Genomic DNA, 20269 nt, shown 5'->3' with positions numbered 1-20269 from the left:
TAAGTTTCCACATATATTTTGCAAGGAATGTATTCTGTATAATATGCTTATTTACGTCTATGAATTCTACGTTCTCTATTCTATTGTTATTTTCATGATAGGTGCTTTACTGAACTTCAATTTCTGGTTCCTCCCAATTAAATATTCACAGCAACAGTTGTTCTAGCCACAACAACAACAAATAATTTTTATTTGCTTCCTCTCTGTACCTAAAACCAACCAAAATTCTATAAACAGTTTCCTTCCTAGAAACTAGAACTTCCCATTTGTGAAACTCAATACCCGCTTCACAGGAAACTACAACATTGTTGTTTAAAAGTCCAATGTTAAGAAAAACTTAATTAACCGGTCTCTTAAATAATCAAATTATGTCCATCCAACCCATCGTTTCCAATGGTTTTATGGTGTTGGTCATTGTCCAACTAACACTCCCATTAACCTTTATGCTTAAGTGACTTTTGACCTTGATAAGTGATGCCAAATGTGTATTGAAAAATTTTATACATTGTCGCCTACCACACTTATTTTTTAAATTTAGATAGTTCGATGGCTAGAGATGAAATTAATATAAAATATAACTAAAAATTATTTGGTGTCACTATGATAAAAAGAAAGACTTCACTCATTTCTGAATAATTTATTACTGTTGTGTCTGTATCAATAATAACATGAATGCAGAAAGTAAAGGTAAAGCAAATATATTAAGACGAAAATATAATACACATTTACAAAGGTGCAGTTGTACTGCAGTTGGAAGATTGTCCGGCAGAGGGCGTGTTAAAGTCTTTCATGGAGCAACCGGCACATGCGTCTTGCCTATCCGGCGTTCGAACACAGCTCCCCGGTCTTGCTGACTTGATACCTTTATCTATATCTTGTTCATCCACGTATGCTAATTAGTGGGCGTCTCCACAACAGTTACCAAATCAAATTCTGTCACTGTATTTTTTAAAAATATTTTTGGTGAATATAATTGTTTTTGTTTTTTTTAGAGAGGTTTTCCCATTTTTCTAAATACAGTGTCTGGTATTCCTAAATGGTCACCCACTTGGTACTGGCCAGACTCGACTTTGTTTAACTTCATTTATGAAGATAATTATACTGAATAATATAGAGAAGTCCATTTAATTGTATGTAATTGGAATAGATATGTCTAGAAGATAGAAGTTCTTTAACACAGTAAAAACAATGACAGTTCAAATCAAATCTTTTCCACAGATTTTTCAAAATAGGATCACATGTGGTGTAATGGATAGAGATGGAAGGGCAAATAGGTTCATACTTTTCCCCCTTGATATGTAGCACAGCATATCAAGCAACATTTTCCAATAGAATTTTTCTTTTAGACTTCAAATGCTATGTCTAACAAAGTTTCTGTCATTAATATCCACCAGTTTTTGTTTTATCGCTGTTCAATGATAAGCACAACTGGTTTAATTCTGGGTAGGACATGCAAAAGTGTTCATTCTGACATATTCCTCATTTGGAACAACCCTGATTTGGGTTGAGATGACAATCTTGATTTCAGACATAATCTGGAATTTCTTGATAGACATTATCTTTGAGATAACTTCACAAATAAAATTCTGGAGTGAGTGTCAAGTGCATTAAAAACCACACCTATTAGGGATGAGACGATTTTTAAAGTGTTCCCACATATCTTACTTAAACTTAGGAAATTATTGAATGAACTGATCCATATACAATAAATACCAGAAGACAAAGCTGTATGGCAGCAGTCGATATCCAGTGGAATAACGAAGGTTGTAGGTCAACTGGACGAACAATCCTTACTTTTGTATGTTCCTGTCAATACATTTTGTTACTCTATTCCAGACAGCTGGAATGAGAACATCTACCCCCATTGATTAAATAAAGAATTTCGTTTGTAATTTTGTATAGGTTCCTTAATTCAACCAGTACCGTGCTTAGAGGCCTCTCTAACCACAAAATACAACTTACCCTCACCCCTCAAGCGAGACCCACATTGTTGACTTCTCTAGTGAATATCTGAAAATCATCCCTTTTATGCATCAACCTCGATCTGTTTGTGGGTCGACTAAACTTCTTATAAGCTTCCATATGCTTATGCCTTGAGACGATGGCAGGCAAGTGAATTTGAAAAACAAAACAAAAATTGTCCTCATGCGCAAACCGGTGTTCTTTGAATCTGTTTCATCATTTTTCCTTCAACAAGAATAAAAGGTGTGAGGGGATGGGTGTGTAGGGTTGATTCATGTCTGAGCTGTTTATGGTTGAGTTTAATGGATAACCCATCTATTCACTCAGTGATTAAAAATTAAAAGTGGGGGTGGGGCTTCTACTTTCATGCATTATGACTGATGCAGCTTGCGTGTCACTATCTTACTAATTATTTTCTTATTTTTTTTATAACAACAGATCTGCTGAACCAAGGAGCCTTGCAAGTTTACAGGGCCTTGCGGTTCCTCTGTAATTGTGGGGTCTGCAGGGACAACTAGGAAGTTCCTAAGTTCAAAAAGATGTGTATAAATGAAGTTGGAGATTACATAACAAGAAAAATGAGAAGAGTAGTCTAAATAATAAAGTTGTCAATCCTTATCTAAAAAATTCTGAAATATTATCTATTTTTACTGATGGAGAAAGTTAGCTCGATTCTATATTTCTACTCAGTTCATAATTACTTCATCTTTCTTTCAATTCATTCTTTTCATTGAATTGAAATAACTATTTTGTAATATAAAATTCTTCGTCATTATATGTAAAACCACTGACAAGATCAATATCGCAATCCGTATTCCTATGGTTTTAATAAACCACCTGCTAATTCAAATACTTCTGCATGCATCCACATTTTTACTATTAATATAAAACTAATAAAAAGAAAATCCATTCTGAATTAATCTTTTTGGACAAGTGTCAAACTTCTTGTTCCCGATTACATAACTTATTAACCTTTTGCAAAAAGGAAGTCATTACATAAGCTTGTCATACTGTGTACTAACCCTAACCCTAACCCAGCATTACCCGAAAGTCTGCTTTAATTTTTTTTTCACTTTCCTTTTTTTATAAGCTTTTTCAGACTTGTCTATTTTATGTTTTTTCCATCCACTATGTCATCAGCATGACTATATTTTATTTTGCTTTAGTTCTTTCCTGAAAATACTTATTCCCGCTAAGAAAACTGTTAGAGTTGAGACATTTTCCCTTAGTTGGTATTTACATATTTCCCACCTAAGTATGATATAGCACAGGTGGGGAGAGTAAGTCAGCATCCCTAAAAAAGGGCCACTCTGGTCTCTTAAAAATTTCTTGTGCATAACAAAAACTATTGGTTCAATATCTTTTTTATTTACGTTTCTGGATTTTTAAGATGAAAATTGTATTATTTGGATTCTTCTCATATTGAATATTATTTTCACAATGTTTCGTTAAATATAACCTCCAACTTTCTTCAGGTGTATTTTGTCAAATGCTAGAATCTTTCTGTCGAACTCAAGAATCTGTGCGGAATTTCGAACATAACCCTTCATTTAATCCACGGAGTAGAATGCTCTCTTTCCATTGGCTATGACTGGGTAGAAGACCTAAGTAATTCACAACTATGTTTTGAGTTTCACTCACACTCAGGGTTGAACCTTCAACCTCCAAAAGAGTGTAACTTTCTGAATTTTACCAAGTATTTCATCCACTACACGATGGGTCCTTTCAAGAATTCGACAGAAAGATTCCCGAGTTTGACAAGATACACCTGAAGAAAGCTGGAGGTTACACTGACCGAAACATTGTGGAATAGCAATCAGGATGGAGAACAGTAAACGTTTTAATTTGTTGCAAACGTTGAACATTTTCACAACCTCTTTCAAAGGCTTTATTATATGAACGTTCAAAAAGGTTAAGCGTAGCCATACTTATAATTTGTTTGCTTGGTCATATGACATGAGAGGATATTTTTTGTATGATAGATTTTAATTGAATAGAAAATCAGTACAAACTAATGTTAAAATGTGAGTTTTTTAAGCTTAATATTATCTCTTATAGAATGAAATTTTACTCTTAGTTAAGTTATAATAAAGTATACCTTCTAAAGGCAAAAATGTCATTTTTTGGTTGCAAGCATTTATTCCCGATTCCATGCTCACATCTTACCAGATAAAACACAACAAAGAGATCTGCCCTTGTATTGAGACAAAGCATTATCAGACCCAAAAGTAAGAAATACCTACTGGCGACTTACCCAATTTCAGAAGTAATTGCATCAATGTTTTACAGGTCTTTTCATGACAAACTGTTCAAGTTATACTGCAAGTATTATATCTCGTGAACTTGAAACCAGCCAGTAGTCACCCCTTGCTGACAAGAGATAAAACGTTCAAAAGTGTCATGCATGGAAACATGGAAGCCAAGACCCAAATTAAAGTGAAATATCACATGATCCATAAGCATACTGGTTGTTTTAGAGAGATGTTGTTTAGAATCGAAGCAAGATGGACCTTAAAGTGTAGCCTTAAAATACTCAGTAGAGAGTCATTTGGTATTTAGTAATCGTATAGATCTATAATGTAAACATAGCACGATATAAAACAAAATTGTTTATAGGTGATAAGAATGGTTTAATGTTGTTTTTTCTTTTTTTAAATATTAAATGAGCAATCATTTTGTGTTAAAATCTATTTAGTATTATGCATGTAATCTGAAGAAAAACACCTTTAAAATATGTCAATATGCTACAAGATTTTTTTTAAAATAGAGTCTTCTATCAAAACAAAGACTGTTAAACATTCATGACTGAAACTTGGTGAACATTCAGACATAGACTGAATTTTTTTTTTACCAAATATGGTTGGATTGCAAAAAAGTTTTTGAATTTTATTAATCATTCTGTATGTCGCAGTAAGCAATAAATTTATCTACTGAAAAAAAAAATCAACAAAAAAACCCCCCCAGAAAATGCATTTTTTGTTTACTTATTGTTAGGAATTAATTTTAACATTTTTCATTCGATTAATGATTCTATGGTTTGCATTTTGTTTTTTTTTGGTCAACTTATTTTGGGTACTTTACATTCTATCCCCGGAAATCAGTTAAATTACTGAGAAGAAGAAAATATATATATATAAAGTATATATTATATATAAAGTATATATATATTACTTATTGTTAGGAATTAAGTTTAACTTTTTTCATTTGATTAATTATTCCATTGGTTTGCATTTTTTGGGTCAACTTATTTTGTGTTTGTCAAGAAATCAATTAAATTACTTAAAAAAAAAAAAAAAAATTTTACTTATTGTTAGGAATTTATTATCAGATTTACATTCTTTTCGTACATTTGTAAGACTTCATTATTTTCTAAGTTGCAAATATTCATTTGTATAATAATTATAATCAGTCACATGATTCTTTTCTAACCAGGTACCACAATCTGACATTTTTAATCCCCTTCTTGAAGCGAGCGGTCTGTATTCTGCCCTAAAAAAGCTTGTGACACACAACTCACAATCTGGATTACAAAAAAGAACAGTTAAGGTAAACAACTAACTCCTCCATACCAAATCTTTTTTCAAACTTTTCTTTATTCATCTATCTATCTATCTATCTATCTATCTATTATATGAAAGAAACGTTCTGGGTGTGTGTGTGACTTCATTCTCTATGGACTCCAGAAATTTCACACAAATGTATTTTATGTATCTGGCAGTGTTCTTAGGTAGGTTTTGTACTGGAATGTCTTCGATAAGTATTGATAATCAAAAAAGTCTGATGAAAGAAGGAACATGCGATTTTGACCAAAGTTAACACCTTATACAGCCCAACATCACAAATGCCCTTGAGAAATTTTATGATCATACAATCAGAAAGGCCCAGCATATAAAATTAATAGTAGGTTCTTTGATATGACAGAGGTGTGATCGAAATGAATATTTCTGTTTAAAGCACAATTGCTCTATGATATTTGACTTTTTCATTTTAAACTTAAATTCAAGACATTATCACCAGGCAAAAAGGCCATGCATATCAACAGTAGGTCATGTGATATGTTCGGGGTGCATTTGAAACAAATGTTCCTGTTTAAGCACAATTTAACCACAATACTTGATTTTTGCATTTTAAACTTTAATTCAAGCTATTATATGTAAAAATAGTTTTATAAAATCAACAATAGGTTCTCTACAGTGCAATGTAGACTACAATGTATTGTGGACTAAGTCGCTGCAGGGGGGAAGGGATATGAAGCTTCCTCTTGGTGCACTGCTATGTATCCCTAACTAGAGCAGCCAATCAACAGATTTGATTGAAAAATCGGCGATTTCACTGATTTCGATGACAATAAAAATATGGGAATGTGAAACATTTGTTGATCCTCATTCAATCCTGGGCAACGTCAAGCCTCCCTGCTATTAATTAAATTTTTTCATGAGGAGCATTTAATTCATTTTCAAAAGATTTCAGTAATTTGTTTGAAATGAAAACAAATGTATTCTCTATTCGACTATATATGTATCCAAATCATCCAAATTATCCAGCAAAAAAGAATAAAGAAAATTAAAACAAAAACAGATAACATCTTATAATAATTTTGTTAATTTGCGATCCTGTGATCGTCTCTGTGATTACACTACAATAAGACAACACAAGATGAGTACTTGATCTAAATTAGTTAAACTGTGTGCGTGTGTGTGTGTAATACCATCATGTAGCAGAGAAAAGGGAACCCCAAATGTTGTCCATCACTCTCCAGCAATTCTCGATCCGATCTACTCTCACCCAACTTCAACTTCAATTACTCAAATCTCTCTAAAAGAACCTCACTCTATTCTACAATATCATTATCTTCAAGTCCAACATAAATGTAGATGATCTAATTATATCAAATTCTTTTTACAAACGATTATTACGCAACTGTCCCAATGACTACATTATCCTCGAGTGGCCTCTAGGCCTTGATCTGTGGTAACCCTTTTGTAAAAAAAAAAAAAAAGCTGTCAACTGTCTCCAACTGGACACTGTCTTCAATTATCGCAAACCCAAGACTGCCCATAAATTGTTGCTAACTATTGTAAACTGTGGTAAAACTAATTGTGACGCCTTAAACTGCCCGTGAACTCTAACCATATTGACTGCCATTGTTCAGTCTTTTGTTCTATTTGCTACCAAATTTATATTAACAATTCTATTTTAGTTTTCTCTGTTACCTGGGTGAATAGCTTCCTTTGTTCTGTTGATAAATTTATTTTGCCTTTTTTTATTATATTTTTCTTTCTTTTTAATTCTTAATACTGTTTTTGTTTTGGAGGTGGGGGGGGTAGCTGCCTATAGTTTCCAAAACTTAAATAGGATTTAAATGATGAAGCAATAGAGAAAACAAAAACGACAGCATACTTTTCTAACCAGGTACCACAATCTGACATTTTTAATCCCCTTCTTGAAGCGAGCGGTCTGTATTCTGCCCTAAAAAAACTTTTAAGGTTTACAGTTGACATTATTATGAGCATCAATTTCCTACTGCATAATCACATTGACACACCGGTTCTCATTAGATCATTGAAGTTAAGCAATGTTGACCCTGGTCAGTACCAGATGGGTGACCAATTTGGGAATTCCAGGCGCTGTATGTAGGAGGATGTCAACACCTCTCTGCAAGAGCTCCAAAAACCTAATGTTATCATCTCCCCTAATGGGGATATATATGCGACTGGGGACCGCTTGTTAATTTCATACTCCCATGGGACTTCCTCATTTTGAGGAAACCAGTTAAACCTGCATAGGGTTAGTGCCGTTTCTGTTCCATCCGAGCATCAACCAATAGCTGACATCTCTGCCGCACAATAATGGTTTCTTTTTTCTCTTTTTGATAAACAAGTCCTTTTTTATATTCCCCCAAAATGTTTATTCTAGATGTTTCAGAGATAAAATTTGCATATGAAGAGCCCAAATGCAAAATGCGATGAGTCCAATTTGTTGAATTGACACTTAAACAATAATAGGATGAATATATAAAATCTAGGTTTTGATTAAAGCTTATTTTAATTAAAAGCATAAAGAAATTATAATGCTAACATATTATGTAAAACATGATTTTGGAGTATGGTTGTTGAAATACTAGTTTGCATTTCCTCTCTCTCTCTTTCTCTTTCTCTCTTTCTCTCTTGCTCGCTCACTCACTCTCTCTCTCACTTGCTTTTTACATTTCTGTTTTATGCCAAAGAAAAAAAGCATTTCATGGCGATGCCAAAAAAAAAACAACAAACATTTATTTCCTCTCTCTCTCTCTCACTTGCTTTGTACATTTGTTCCAGTAAATAATTTATATTTTTTCAAACATACTTACGCTTTTTTTAAATGTACTTTATTTAAACCTGTACAATCTATTACGATCTTCACTGAATTAAAAATAATTGTTTCAGCAATATCATCTACTGGATTCTCGACATTGCACACACATTAACTTTTTTTTATGTGTGTGTGTGGGGGGGTAAGTTCGTACATCTTTAGAATGAAATGACAACTTTTATGTATGCTGATTAAGAAAACCTCATTCAAATTTTGTAGAGACAAGTACTTCTAGAGATATAAAGGCCTGTATTATGCACTGTAATTCACTGGCTTAATTTGTAGGCACGTGCGATAAACAAATTTACTTTTCTCCTATGAAAGCCCCCCCCCCCCTTATTTTTCCTTTTTTTAGCATTTGTGGGTTGGTATGCTTACAACGATTATCACGGTTAAATTTGGAGAAATTATTTTTCTACTACCACCCACTTAAAAAAAAAGGAGGTTGTCTACTTTGAAAGCCGATTTTGAGGATAATATAATTTGGGTCAGAACTTAATCTAAAAATAAGTAAATTTCTACTTTTTCTTATTTTCACATCTTTGATGCATGAAAGGTTTGAATGTGAAATTGAGATATTAAGGACAAATATATTAATTCTATATATTGAATAAAAACTAATTGAAAAATAATATATTAATATATACACTGGTAGCCAAATTGAATATTGAAATGCTCATATTATTGGTCCTATGGGACGAAACTACATGAAAATTTGCAGGCTTTTTGAAGATTATAATACTATTATTCTATGGTTGAAATTTTATGACAATTGGTAAAAAACACCTATATTTCCAAAACAATAAAATATGCCCAAAATTTGCCTACATATTTATTTATAGTGTCTTGCAGGCCAGCTTTAGTTTTGTTGCTTTGTTGTCTCTCCACTGGCCTTGCCAAGCTACACACGCACACATATATATACTCACTGGCAGTTCAACCCAGCTTTGCTCAGGCCCTATGTACTGTTCATAATTTTATGTGCATATGTGTGTATATATATATATATTAAAATGATGACTCATGTCCAAATAAGCTACATCTAAAATTTCAAGTGTTTAGACCCAAAATTGGCAGAGGAGTTTGGTAGAGTCTGCAAAGGTCAACTCTTTCAATTTTGACCTCTTGGCAGACAAATTTTCACCCAAAAACTAATTAAAAAGCTTGCTGCATGTCTGAATACCCTTTATGTAAAATTTCAAATGTGTAGACCCAAAATTTGCTGAATAGTTTACTAGGAACCGCAAAGGTCAAATCTTTTGAACTTTGACGCCTTGGTGGCCAAATTTTTGACCAAGAACTGATTAAAAAGCTTTCCCCATGTCTAAATACACTTTATGTAAAATTTCAAATGTAAGCACTTCCTGTAAACTCCTCGATCTAAGGTTTACAGGGAACATGAATTGGAACAGATGCATTAAGCGCATAGCTAAGGCTGCTGTGAAGAGAGTGGGCTCTCTTGAACATGCTAGAAAACTGCTTATAACTAAAAGTATCTTGTACCTCTATAAGGCCACCATTTGCTTATGTATAGAGTACTGTCACATTTGGGCTGGTGCATCTTCTATTAGTCTCTCACTCCTGGACAGGGTTCAAAAGAGAGTCGCCAACCTGATAGGTCCTGAACTGTTATCTAAGCTTCAGCCTCTGTCCCATCAACGAAATATTGCATCCCTTTGCCTGTTCTACAAGTGTTTTGATGGTGAATGCTCTGATGAACTACAAGCACTTGTGCCCCCTCAACATAGATACACCCGACAAACCCAACAAGCAGCTAAATCCCACCCCTTCATAATAGAGATCCCTAAATGTAAAAAAGCCTTCTACTCCAATAGTTTATTTCCCAGAACTGCTAGACTTTCGAACTCCCTTTCGAGATTCTGCTTTCCCAACTGTACTGACATGCAGAAGTTCAACTGTAATGTGAACAGACATATTGCTGCTCATCTCCCTTCATAATATCTCTGCAACTTATGTCCCCGGTAGTAGCCCCCTACTTCAAAGTGGCACTGTGCCTTATTTGGGGTGAAAATTGAATAAAAAAATATTATAATTTGGTAGGGAAATTTACACACATAGGCACACACACACAGACAGTTTCACTTTTATAGATATATCTATGTATATATATTTTTTTGCGAGAAAATTTTTATTTTATTTCTTTTGTAAGAGAATTTGACTTTTTTGTAAGAAAAGTTATATTTGATGTTTTTGTGAGAAAGATTTTATTTGATATTTTTGTCAGAAAAGTTGATTTTTTTGTCAGAAAAGGTTTATTTGATTTTTTGTCAGAAAAGTTTTTGAAAACATTTGTTTTTTGTTTTTGTAAGAAATGTTTTTTTGAGGGGGGTTGTGAGGTGTGTTTTTTTCTGAGGAGGTGTGTAAAAAATTTTTTTTGTATAAAGAAATATATTTCTTTTTTTTTTTAATTCTTTCTTTTGTTAAGATTAGTGAGGTAGGCTATTTCCTTGGGAATATTTTTTGTTGAATGAAAGGTAGCTGCTGATATGCGCATTTGTACTGTCTAGTTGAGGGATTTTTTATTGGCTGACCTTTATGCCACATTTTGATGGTTTACGTTAGCTGTTGAAACATGCTGAGGAAACATTCACAAAAAAACATGTTGTTCACTGCATATGTAATAAGTTTTGTATCATACAAAAATAAAAAAAGGCTTATACACACTCACACCCATGCACACGAATACAGATTATTTGAACCAATGATTTAATATTGCAGATTCTGTTGGATAATTTATTCATGGAAATCAGTGTTCTGGAAGAATTGTCTTAAACCAGGCTCAGCTGTAATTGAAGTGCAGATGATCTTTAAAAAGCTCTTGAATGATCTAATTAACTAATAGGTTAGAAATCTGATACAAGCTGCACGAAAAGGAAATGAGTACAAGACAGTTCTAAGAAAATGACAGGAGCAAGCAGAGAACATTAGCAAACTGATTTACCATTTTTTGTTCTTGTGGTCGGACAGATCGAACATGCACATTTTGATTTCTGACTGCCAATTTCTAAAGATATTTTGGGCAGCTTTTAGTATAGATTCTGCAGAGGGATGGCAGATTTTTATTTCACCATCATAATTCTTAATAATATTATGTTTACCAATTTTAACTGTTTTGATTGGTGGTTTTGGAGTTTGAGACAAATTTGACTCAAGGAAAGTAAAAACATTGAGAGTGTGTTCAGACTGTAAGTTAGAGAGAAGTTAGTCTGCCTATTGTACAATAAGAACTAGCCTACCTCAACTCGACTGGATGTTTGACTGTGTTAAGGAGGATTTTGGCTTTCATATGGTGATATATATATCCTATAGAAGCATATGTAACTATTATTTTAAGGAGGTTTTTGGCCTTCATAAAGTTGTTGCATAGCTGAAGTCTGTATATAAACAGGGTCTATATAACTGATGTCTTTTTAACATTGTGACGTGTTGAAATATGTATACATATATCAGGTTGACAAGAAAGTTCTTGCGGTTTGCAACTTTTAAATTCAGATGAACATATTTCGGCTCAACTAAAAATTTATTGATCAAAATAAGCAGCATCAGAATCGACACACTTTTGCCAATTCGAAACAAGTGTATTTATGACAGTCTTGCATTCTGGTGGTGATGAAGTTGTTGAAGGCGTTTTTCATATTGCTTAGGTTTTTGAAGCATCTCAACAACAGAAAATGGTTGAGATGCTTGAAAAAGTGGTAGTCAGTAGATGAGAAGCCAAGAGATTATAGCGGATGAGAGAGAGTATTGTAACCTAATTCGTTCAACTTCTGCAGAGTGAGTTTAGCAATATGTGGTAGGCATTGCCATGGAGGAGAATTGGGCCTTTTCTGTTCACTATTGTTGGGTATTGTTGTCAAAGTTTCTGATGCATTTCATTCATTTGTTGACAGTACTTCACTGCCGTAATGGTTTCATCTGCATTCAAAAAACTGTAATGGATGAAACCGGTCGCAGACCACCAAACAGTCAGCATGACCGTGTTTTGGTGCAACTCTGGCTTCTCGAAGTGTCGTGTAGCTTTTTTTTTTTTTTTTACACAGTGGTCACCACTTATCAAGGCTCGGAAGCCACTCAGGGATAAGGGTTATCGCAAGTACATTACGTTAGTGTGGAGATTTGATGAAGTGTTTGCTTAAGGGGGCGGTTTATTAAGAATTTGTTAACGTTGGGCTTGAAGACATCCAAGTTGTAGTCAGGTGGGAAGCAGGCAGACGGAACAGAGTTCCACAGGCGTGCAGTTCTAAGAAAGAAGCTTTGTTCATGGAATCCACGTTTTGATTTAGGCACAGATAAAGAGTGGGGGAAATTTTTCACAGTGGATTCAGCTTTATCGGTGTCTAACAACTGAGCTGAGCATTGTTGGTTGTCATAAAGAATCACGTTCTTGTTGCATAAAAGAATGGAAGATAACACTTCATAATAGTGTTTCTTTTGGTTGTCGGTCAATTCATGAGGCACGCATTTATCAAGGTTTTTGCTTTTCCAATCTCTCTCAAGTGGTCGAAAATTGTTTTATATGTTACGTCTAATTCAGAAGCAAGTTCTCGAAAAGTTGTTCATGTGTGGGTAGGCTTCGACTAAGGCTCTTAATTGCTCATTGAACACATCCGATGGCCGACCACTATGCTGATTATCTTCAAGACTCTTGTCGCCACAAAATTTCTTTAACCACCATTGTGCTGTGTGTTTAGTAGTGGTTCCTGGGCCAAACATTTCGCTGATATGATGAGCTGTTTCAGCAGCTTTTCAGCCTAGCTTGAATCGAAATAAGAAAATTGTGCGAATTTGTTCTTTTTCCATCTTATATTTGCAACCTTCTGAAAAGAAGACATGTTTTAAAACAATTGTAATTTAAACGATTAGATAGAACGAAAAAAATGTTCTTTAAAATTATATATAAAGTGAAGGCATTATAATGAAAACTTATTTGAAAATACATCAATTGAAATCAAAATTAAAAATTTCTAAGAACTTTTTTTTTTCAACCTTATATATGTATACATGTTTTAATGTTATGTGATCCTCTAGTTCCTTGAATGTGTGTATAACATCTGTTCATCATCTCTAGTGTTCGTGTGCGTGGTTATTTTTCTAACAGTGTGTATAACAACTATTGACACTGACAACTTACATGCACAATCTTTACCAAAGGGCGGATAACATTGTTGGTGGAATCACCAGGTTTCTTCTACACTACATTTCGCTATTTTGCCCTTTTGACTTCCAGAAGCATTAAGTCTGAACCTTGAAGCACAAGATCCCTGTCTGTCCGCGAATGCATTGGGTATCAAACTAATCTCTCTACATGTATCTCTATCTCATTACTTCATGAACTCCATGAGATCAAAGACACAAAGCGGATGATCTACCTTCGTTATGAATTTTGTTTGTGTTAGCTTTCTTTTCACCAAATCAACATTTTTGGAAACTATTTTAATATAAATAATTTTTATCCTAAAAATTACCTTCTGCCTTGAAACCATTCTTTCTGTTTCTATTTTTACAAATATCAATAATGATCATAATAATAATAATAATTGTTCAACTAACTTGGCATTGCCCAGACTATCTATGTAAAAAGTGATATAATAAGATATATCCTATAGAAACAGATGCTACTAGTGTTTCCCCCCTTTTTTTTTCACACACCATAGCAACCTGCTAAACTTTAAATTAAAGAATGTAAAAAACATTATCAAATTTGTTTTGAACATTTTGTACATGAATAATAATAATAATAATAGTATTTTCATTTTGACCTGTAGAGAAAATTGTAGACGTAGGAGTTTGAATCAAATCTGAAATAGTATTTTAATAAAATGTGTTCTGACGAACTCATAGCACTTGTGCTCCCATGACACAAATACTCCTAGCAAAATCTCACCAATTCACTGTAGAGATTTCAAGATGTCCAAAAACGTTCTACTCTAATTGTATTTTTCCCCACTCAAACTGCTAGATTTTAGAATTCCCTCTTAGTCTCCCACTTCCCTGACTGTACTGACATGCAGAGTTTAAGTGTAATGTGAATAGACATCTCTCCCTACATCTTGTTCTCTGTAGATATGATGCCAAATAGTAGCCCCTCACATCCAAGTAACACTGTGCATTGTTTGAAGTGAATAAGATAAAAAAAATTTTTTTAAATAAATAAAGAAATGTAACCATTCAAATGTAATTAGTTCTATCCCTTTTTTAGGACTATTTGGTTCAGATTGTTGTGAAAATAATTTACCCTGAAAGTTTGTGCCTTGTGTATAGTCTACTGAAGGAAAATGATAATTGTTAACAAAACCCAGTGATCTTAAATATCAAACAAACTATATTCATTTTCTCTCCATGGCATAGTCAATCAAAATATTTATTCTGTGTATAAAAGTTGTTGCCTTTTATTAACTGAAGAGAGAGCAGCATTTGGTAAGAAGGATTTAAAAAAAAAAAAATTTATTGATTAATTTTCTCTTTGTGCTTGTTGCACTCTTTTCAATTGCTTTGGATTTTTTATTTTTTTGTTTTGGATTTTGAACACAGAACTTTTTTTTTTCTGATCCCAAGATTAATGCTTTCACTCTTGTTAGCAACTTTTTTAATGCTTTCACTCTTGTTAGCAACTTTTTTTTTTTTTTTTTTTTTTTTTTTTTTTTTTTTACTACAAGAGGTTAAATTTTATTTTTTACCGTGTTTTGGTCATTATTTTGCTCTTGGTGAACATTTTTCAATTGCTTTTTCCCCTCGTTGGACTTTTGAACACGGATTGAGCATTTTGGTATCACACACAATTTCTTTTACTGATCCCAAGATTATTACTCTCACTCTTTAAAGCTGTGGTCAGTTGATTGTCCTCCTCACCATGCATGCATCAAGGGCCGTCAATGGATCTCAGTTTAGCTCTTTTAGTTCTTAAGCAACATGTAGCATTAACTCCCTTCCTTAATGCATTTACACAGAGATTCACTAAGGATCACCAAGCCTATATTATCTCCTCTTTTCATGACAGCAGGTGGTGTTATGAACTTTCTTATAAAAAAGGATACAAACTCTTTCCACTTTCTCAACCGAGACCTGGTACAGATAATGTCAATCAGACTATCCTCATCTCAGCCTGGTGACTGCATTGATGAATACATTACACACTATGTGCATTCATACGTACACACACATTATACTGACACAAAAGATTTTCTTTACTCATAAACGCATATATACACACACATTTTTCTACTCATACTTTGTTGAACATATTCGCATGAACTCAATTTTATAACAAACACCATTTACAGACTTCTTTATATGCATTCCTAATGGATGCAGTTTTATAGTAGAGGGCGGCAGTACTAGGGGTCTATCTTCAAAAACCATTTGCACCTAGCTTAATCTCTTCATTAGGATGATAATAGATAGAGAAAAAAAGAATTTTTGAAAAAAAGTAATTTTTGGCATGTGGGGGGCTTTTTTTACGATAGTGGCCCCCCCCCCTGGGGGGCCCAAAATCACCATTTGCAGCAAAAAATTTACATTATGCAAAATTGCATGCACTTAAACGTCCTAAATGGATACAAATTGGTATAGATAGTTGAGACTGATGATTTCTAGCCATTTTGGAGGCATTTTTGGGTTTATAGGATGAAAAGAAGGTCCAAAATGAGCCGAAATTTGCTCAAAATTACCCGAAATCTTAAAAAATCAGCTATTTGGCTACTATGTTACTCCAAAAACGTCCGAAATGACTATGAATGGACTTAGTTGGCTAAAACTTACATTACCCCATAATTTCTAGCCATTTTTGAGTCATTTTTGGATTCCTAGGATAAAAAGAAGGTCCAAAATGAGCCGAAATTTGCCCAAAATTACCTGAAACTTAAAAAATCGACTATTTGGCTACTATGTTACTCCTAAAACATTCCAAATGACTATGAGTGGACTTAGTTGGCTAAAACTTACATTACCCCATAATTTCTAGCCATTTTTGAGGCATTTTTGGGTTCCTAGGATAAAAAGAAGGTCCAAAATGAGCCGAAATTTGCCCAAAATTACCCGAAACTTAAAAAAACAGCTGTTTGGCTACTATGTTACTCCTAAAACATTCCAAATGACTATGAGTGGACTTAGTTGGCTAAAACTTGTATTACCCCATAATTTCTACCCATAAGTCGATTGGCATCCCTGCAGATGGACATGTGTCACCATTGATAGGCATCGTGTTTTAGAAAAATTGTGAGGTGGTAATAAAAGAGTAATAGTTAACAATTGGAATAGAACAATAAATCATCTCAACAATTAATTGAAATACGTTATGAATGATTCAAATTCTTTATTGATCTCATCTTTGTTCTTCAGTGTGAATTTGTTTTTTCTTTCATAGTTCCAACTTCCCTTCACCTCGAGCAACTTCCCATTCTTATAGCGCAGAACCAGGTCACTGGTTACCTCCTCCAGAATGGGTGACGATGGATGAACCCACATCAGATCTGCACCTTTCTCAACCCGGACCAGCTGCTCCACAACAAATGTTTGATCATCCTTAATCGAAGTGAAGAAACCAATGTACCAGGTTGTCTGTTCACCCTCATACCATACACTCACACACATCTTGTTAGGCTGGTAGATTTGGTGCTCTCGTTCTTTTGGATCGTCTGACAGCACTTTCAAGGCATCGTCGTTGGTTGGCAATATCATTTCTGCGATGCTGCTTTGGCTTGCACTGTTGTCTTCGTTGGACAAGAGAACGGACAGATTTTCGAGCTGAGTGGACATGTCTATGTTGATCAGCCTAAATAACTCAGGTCGATGCAGTCGATCTGCTTTGTGAGTGTGAATGTAGAAGGAAAGCTCAGTTTTGACAATTTTCTTGCCAATATCGCCATTCTTTCTCAATACCTCTTTCAGTTCGTCAACAGAACAACACGGACCACCCCATTGCTTGCAGGTTTTAGCCAGGTTGAGAACGTAATCAACATTCTTCTGTTTCTTGGACAATTTCTTCTCCATTACTTGATTCTGCAGTTCCTTCTGGGATGAGTACCAAGAAACATTCATTGCTGCCAACTCATTACGAATTTTGGAGGCTTTGCTACTCAAATCTTTCCTCTCCGCACTGTGCAACACCATGTTATCTCTCAGTAACTCTCCTGTGTGTCGGTTGTTCTTGCAAATGGCTGTTCGTGATCGCCTGCTGAACACGGACAACTTACGCTCTGCCTTCAAGTTGTGCGTTGGAGCAAACACCAACTCTTCATCGGATATTTTGGTGAGATCAGCTGCTCGCAATTCTTCTTTTGTGTCAGCTGCAAAACCATATTCGCGACCACACTGCAGTGTTGTTATCTAGAAGCCATTGCCATTGCAGTGTGTTCTAGCCAACTAAGTCCACTCATAGTCATTTGGAATGTTTTAGGAGTAACATAGTAGCCAAATAGCCGATTTTTTAAGTTTCGGGTAATTTTGGGCAAATTTCGGCTTATTTTGGCCCTTCTTTTTATCCTAGGAACCCAAAAATGCCTCAAAAATGGCTAGACATTATGAGGTAATGTAAGTTTTAACCAACTAAGTCCACTCATAGTCATTTGGAATGTTTTAGGAGTAACATAGTAGCCAAATAGCCGATTTTTTAAGTTTCGGGTAATTTTGGGCAAATTTCGGCTCATTTTGGACCTTCTTTTTATCCTAGGAACCCAAAAATGCCTCAAAAATGGCTAGAAATCATCAGTCTCAACTATCTATACCAATTTGTATCCATTTAGGACGTTTAGGTGCATGCAATTTTGCATAATGTAAATTTTTTGCTGCAAATGGTGATTTTGGGCCCCCGGGGGGGGGGCACTATCGTAAAAAAAAGCCCCCCACATGCCAAAAATGACTTTTTTTCAAAAATTCTTTTTTTCTCTATCTATTATCATCCTAATGAAGAGATTAAGCTAGGTGCAAATGGTTTTTGAAGATAGACCCCTAGTACTGCCGCCCTCTATTTATAGTGAACCCAGTTGGGTTCTTAAAGAATAAATGTCTTCTTGAATTTTATATTGTCTCAGTTGTAACTTTGTTTTCATTGGTATATGCTTGAAATTCGAGCATATATGATTATACGGGGGGGGGGGGTCACTGCCAAATGTCAAACATATTATTGAGCCCTTGAAAATTGGTGACCTCTAATGTGATCGAAAAGCTTAATCGTGAAGCTATAATGAGAGTAGTTGGAACCTTGTATGTGAAATTGATCAAGCGACAGGATGTAAAGTATTATGGTCAACCAATCCTTCAATCCCAACAGATTATCTGAATGTTGACGCATTATATAATCAACTGAAATCTTGTTGTGTAACAGTAGTTTGATATTTCTTTCTTACTAGCAGTTCAGTCCGGCTTTGCTTGAGCCCTATGTACTGTTCATAACTTGCCCTACGTGTGAATACACTTTATGTAAGATTTCAAATGTTTAGACCAAAATTTGTCTGAGTAATTTGGTAGACACCGAAGAGGACAATTCTTTTTAACTTTGACCTCAATTTTGACCTCTTAACATTTATTATTTTGGTCTCAAATCAAAATATAGAGTTTTACTCATGTCTAAATTACCTACATCTAAAATTTCAAGTCTTTAGACCCAAAATCGGTGGGGAAATTTGGTAGAATCTGTAAAGGTCAACTTTTTCAACTTTGACCTTTTGGCAGCCAAATTTTCGCCCCGAACCTGAATAAAATGCTTGCCACATGTTGGAATACCCATTATGTATAAATTTCAAATGTTTAGACAAAAAATTGACTGAGTAGTTTGCTAGACACCACAAAGGTCAAATCTTTTGAACTTTGACCCCTCAGCAGCTCAGATTTTCAACCCAAACTGATTAAAAAGCTTGCCCTATCTCTGAAAACTGATTAAAAAGATTTTCCCAAATCTCAATACTCCTTGTGTCAAAGCTTGAGTCTGTAGACTGAAAATTGACAGTTATTTGGTAGTTTTAGTAGTTATTTGGTACACAGACACACACATAAACATTTTCACTTTTATACATATATAGATTCCTTCCTACTACTGTTACCTTTTTAATAACAATGTTTGTAAAATTTATTAATAAAGACATCACACATTCAATTGAGGTCTAACAATGTTTTCAGAAGTTTGTTTTTCCAAAAACAATTACATACATAATACCCAAGGAAGAAGCAGCTCAAACCTAACTACTCTCTATCATAGTTAAAAAAATCTTAACTTATCAGTTATGTATCTTTGATTACATTTTGGCTATGACACAGTATCATGACACTTAACCCTAATTCTAGTCTTAACTTTTAATGGAATTTTTCACTTTATTTGCTTGATTTAACCTTATGTAGAAAATTACGTTTTTAACATTATTTTTACATATCTACGTACAATATGCCTATGTATGTACTTGCTTGCATACTTAAACCACTTAGTAACTTTGGTTGCTTTGTGGCCTTTCTCCAAAACCTTAGTTTGTCATAAAATATTGAAGTTCACGCATATACTCACATGCACACACATATATACACATACCTACATGCATATATATTCACGGATATACATAAACTGACATACATACATACATACATACATAGCCATTAAGTGATTGTGCTATTCATATATGAGTATACTGTGATGAAAAGATCATATGGTCAACAGTGATTGGGTATCAAACCGTGAGAATAGAAATATGGATATAAGAAAAAGGAAGTGACGTCATAAGAAGGAAAAAAACAAATTTTGGTTTTGAAAGAAATGATCCAGAAGCACATGTTAATATTGTACTGTTACCGTGTTTATCCTGGTGAATTTTTGTCCCGTTTTGATAAGGTTCAGAAATGTATGTGTAATTTACTTAGCCCCAACATTTCCCCTTCTCTGTATCCTCTCTTTCTCACAGATATTGCTAGACTCAATGTTTTCTATAAATACTCTTATGATAAGTGTTTATCA

The 20269-nt window shown here is 34.2% G+C and overlaps 1 protein-coding gene across 2 annotated transcripts in view; it reads left to right on the top strand.

The window, feature by feature from the left end:
• Positions 1 to 20269, top strand: part of LOC145240166 (meiosis 1 arrest protein-like) — a 644978-nt gene that overhangs the window by 451018 nt on the left and 173691 nt on the right. For both annotated transcript variants that reach the window (XM_080103755.1, XM_080103756.1), the window contains exon 12: positions 5395 to 5508. In XM_080103755.1, coding sequence (XP_079959881.1) covers positions 5395 to 5508 — 114 coding nt within the window. The remainder of the gene's footprint in view (positions 1 to 5394; positions 5509 to 20269) is intronic.

The sequence above is a fragment of the Euprymna scolopes genome, chromosome 19, assembly GCF_053919585.1.
Source record: "Euprymna scolopes isolate OS-2025 chromosome 19, ASM5391958v1, whole genome shotgun sequence".
Lineage (NCBI taxonomy): Eukaryota > Metazoa > Mollusca > Cephalopoda > Sepiida > Sepiolidae > Euprymna > Euprymna scolopes.
The sequence above is the reverse complement of the archived record's forward strand: the minus strand, read 5'-3'. Positions and strand labels throughout refer to the sequence as shown.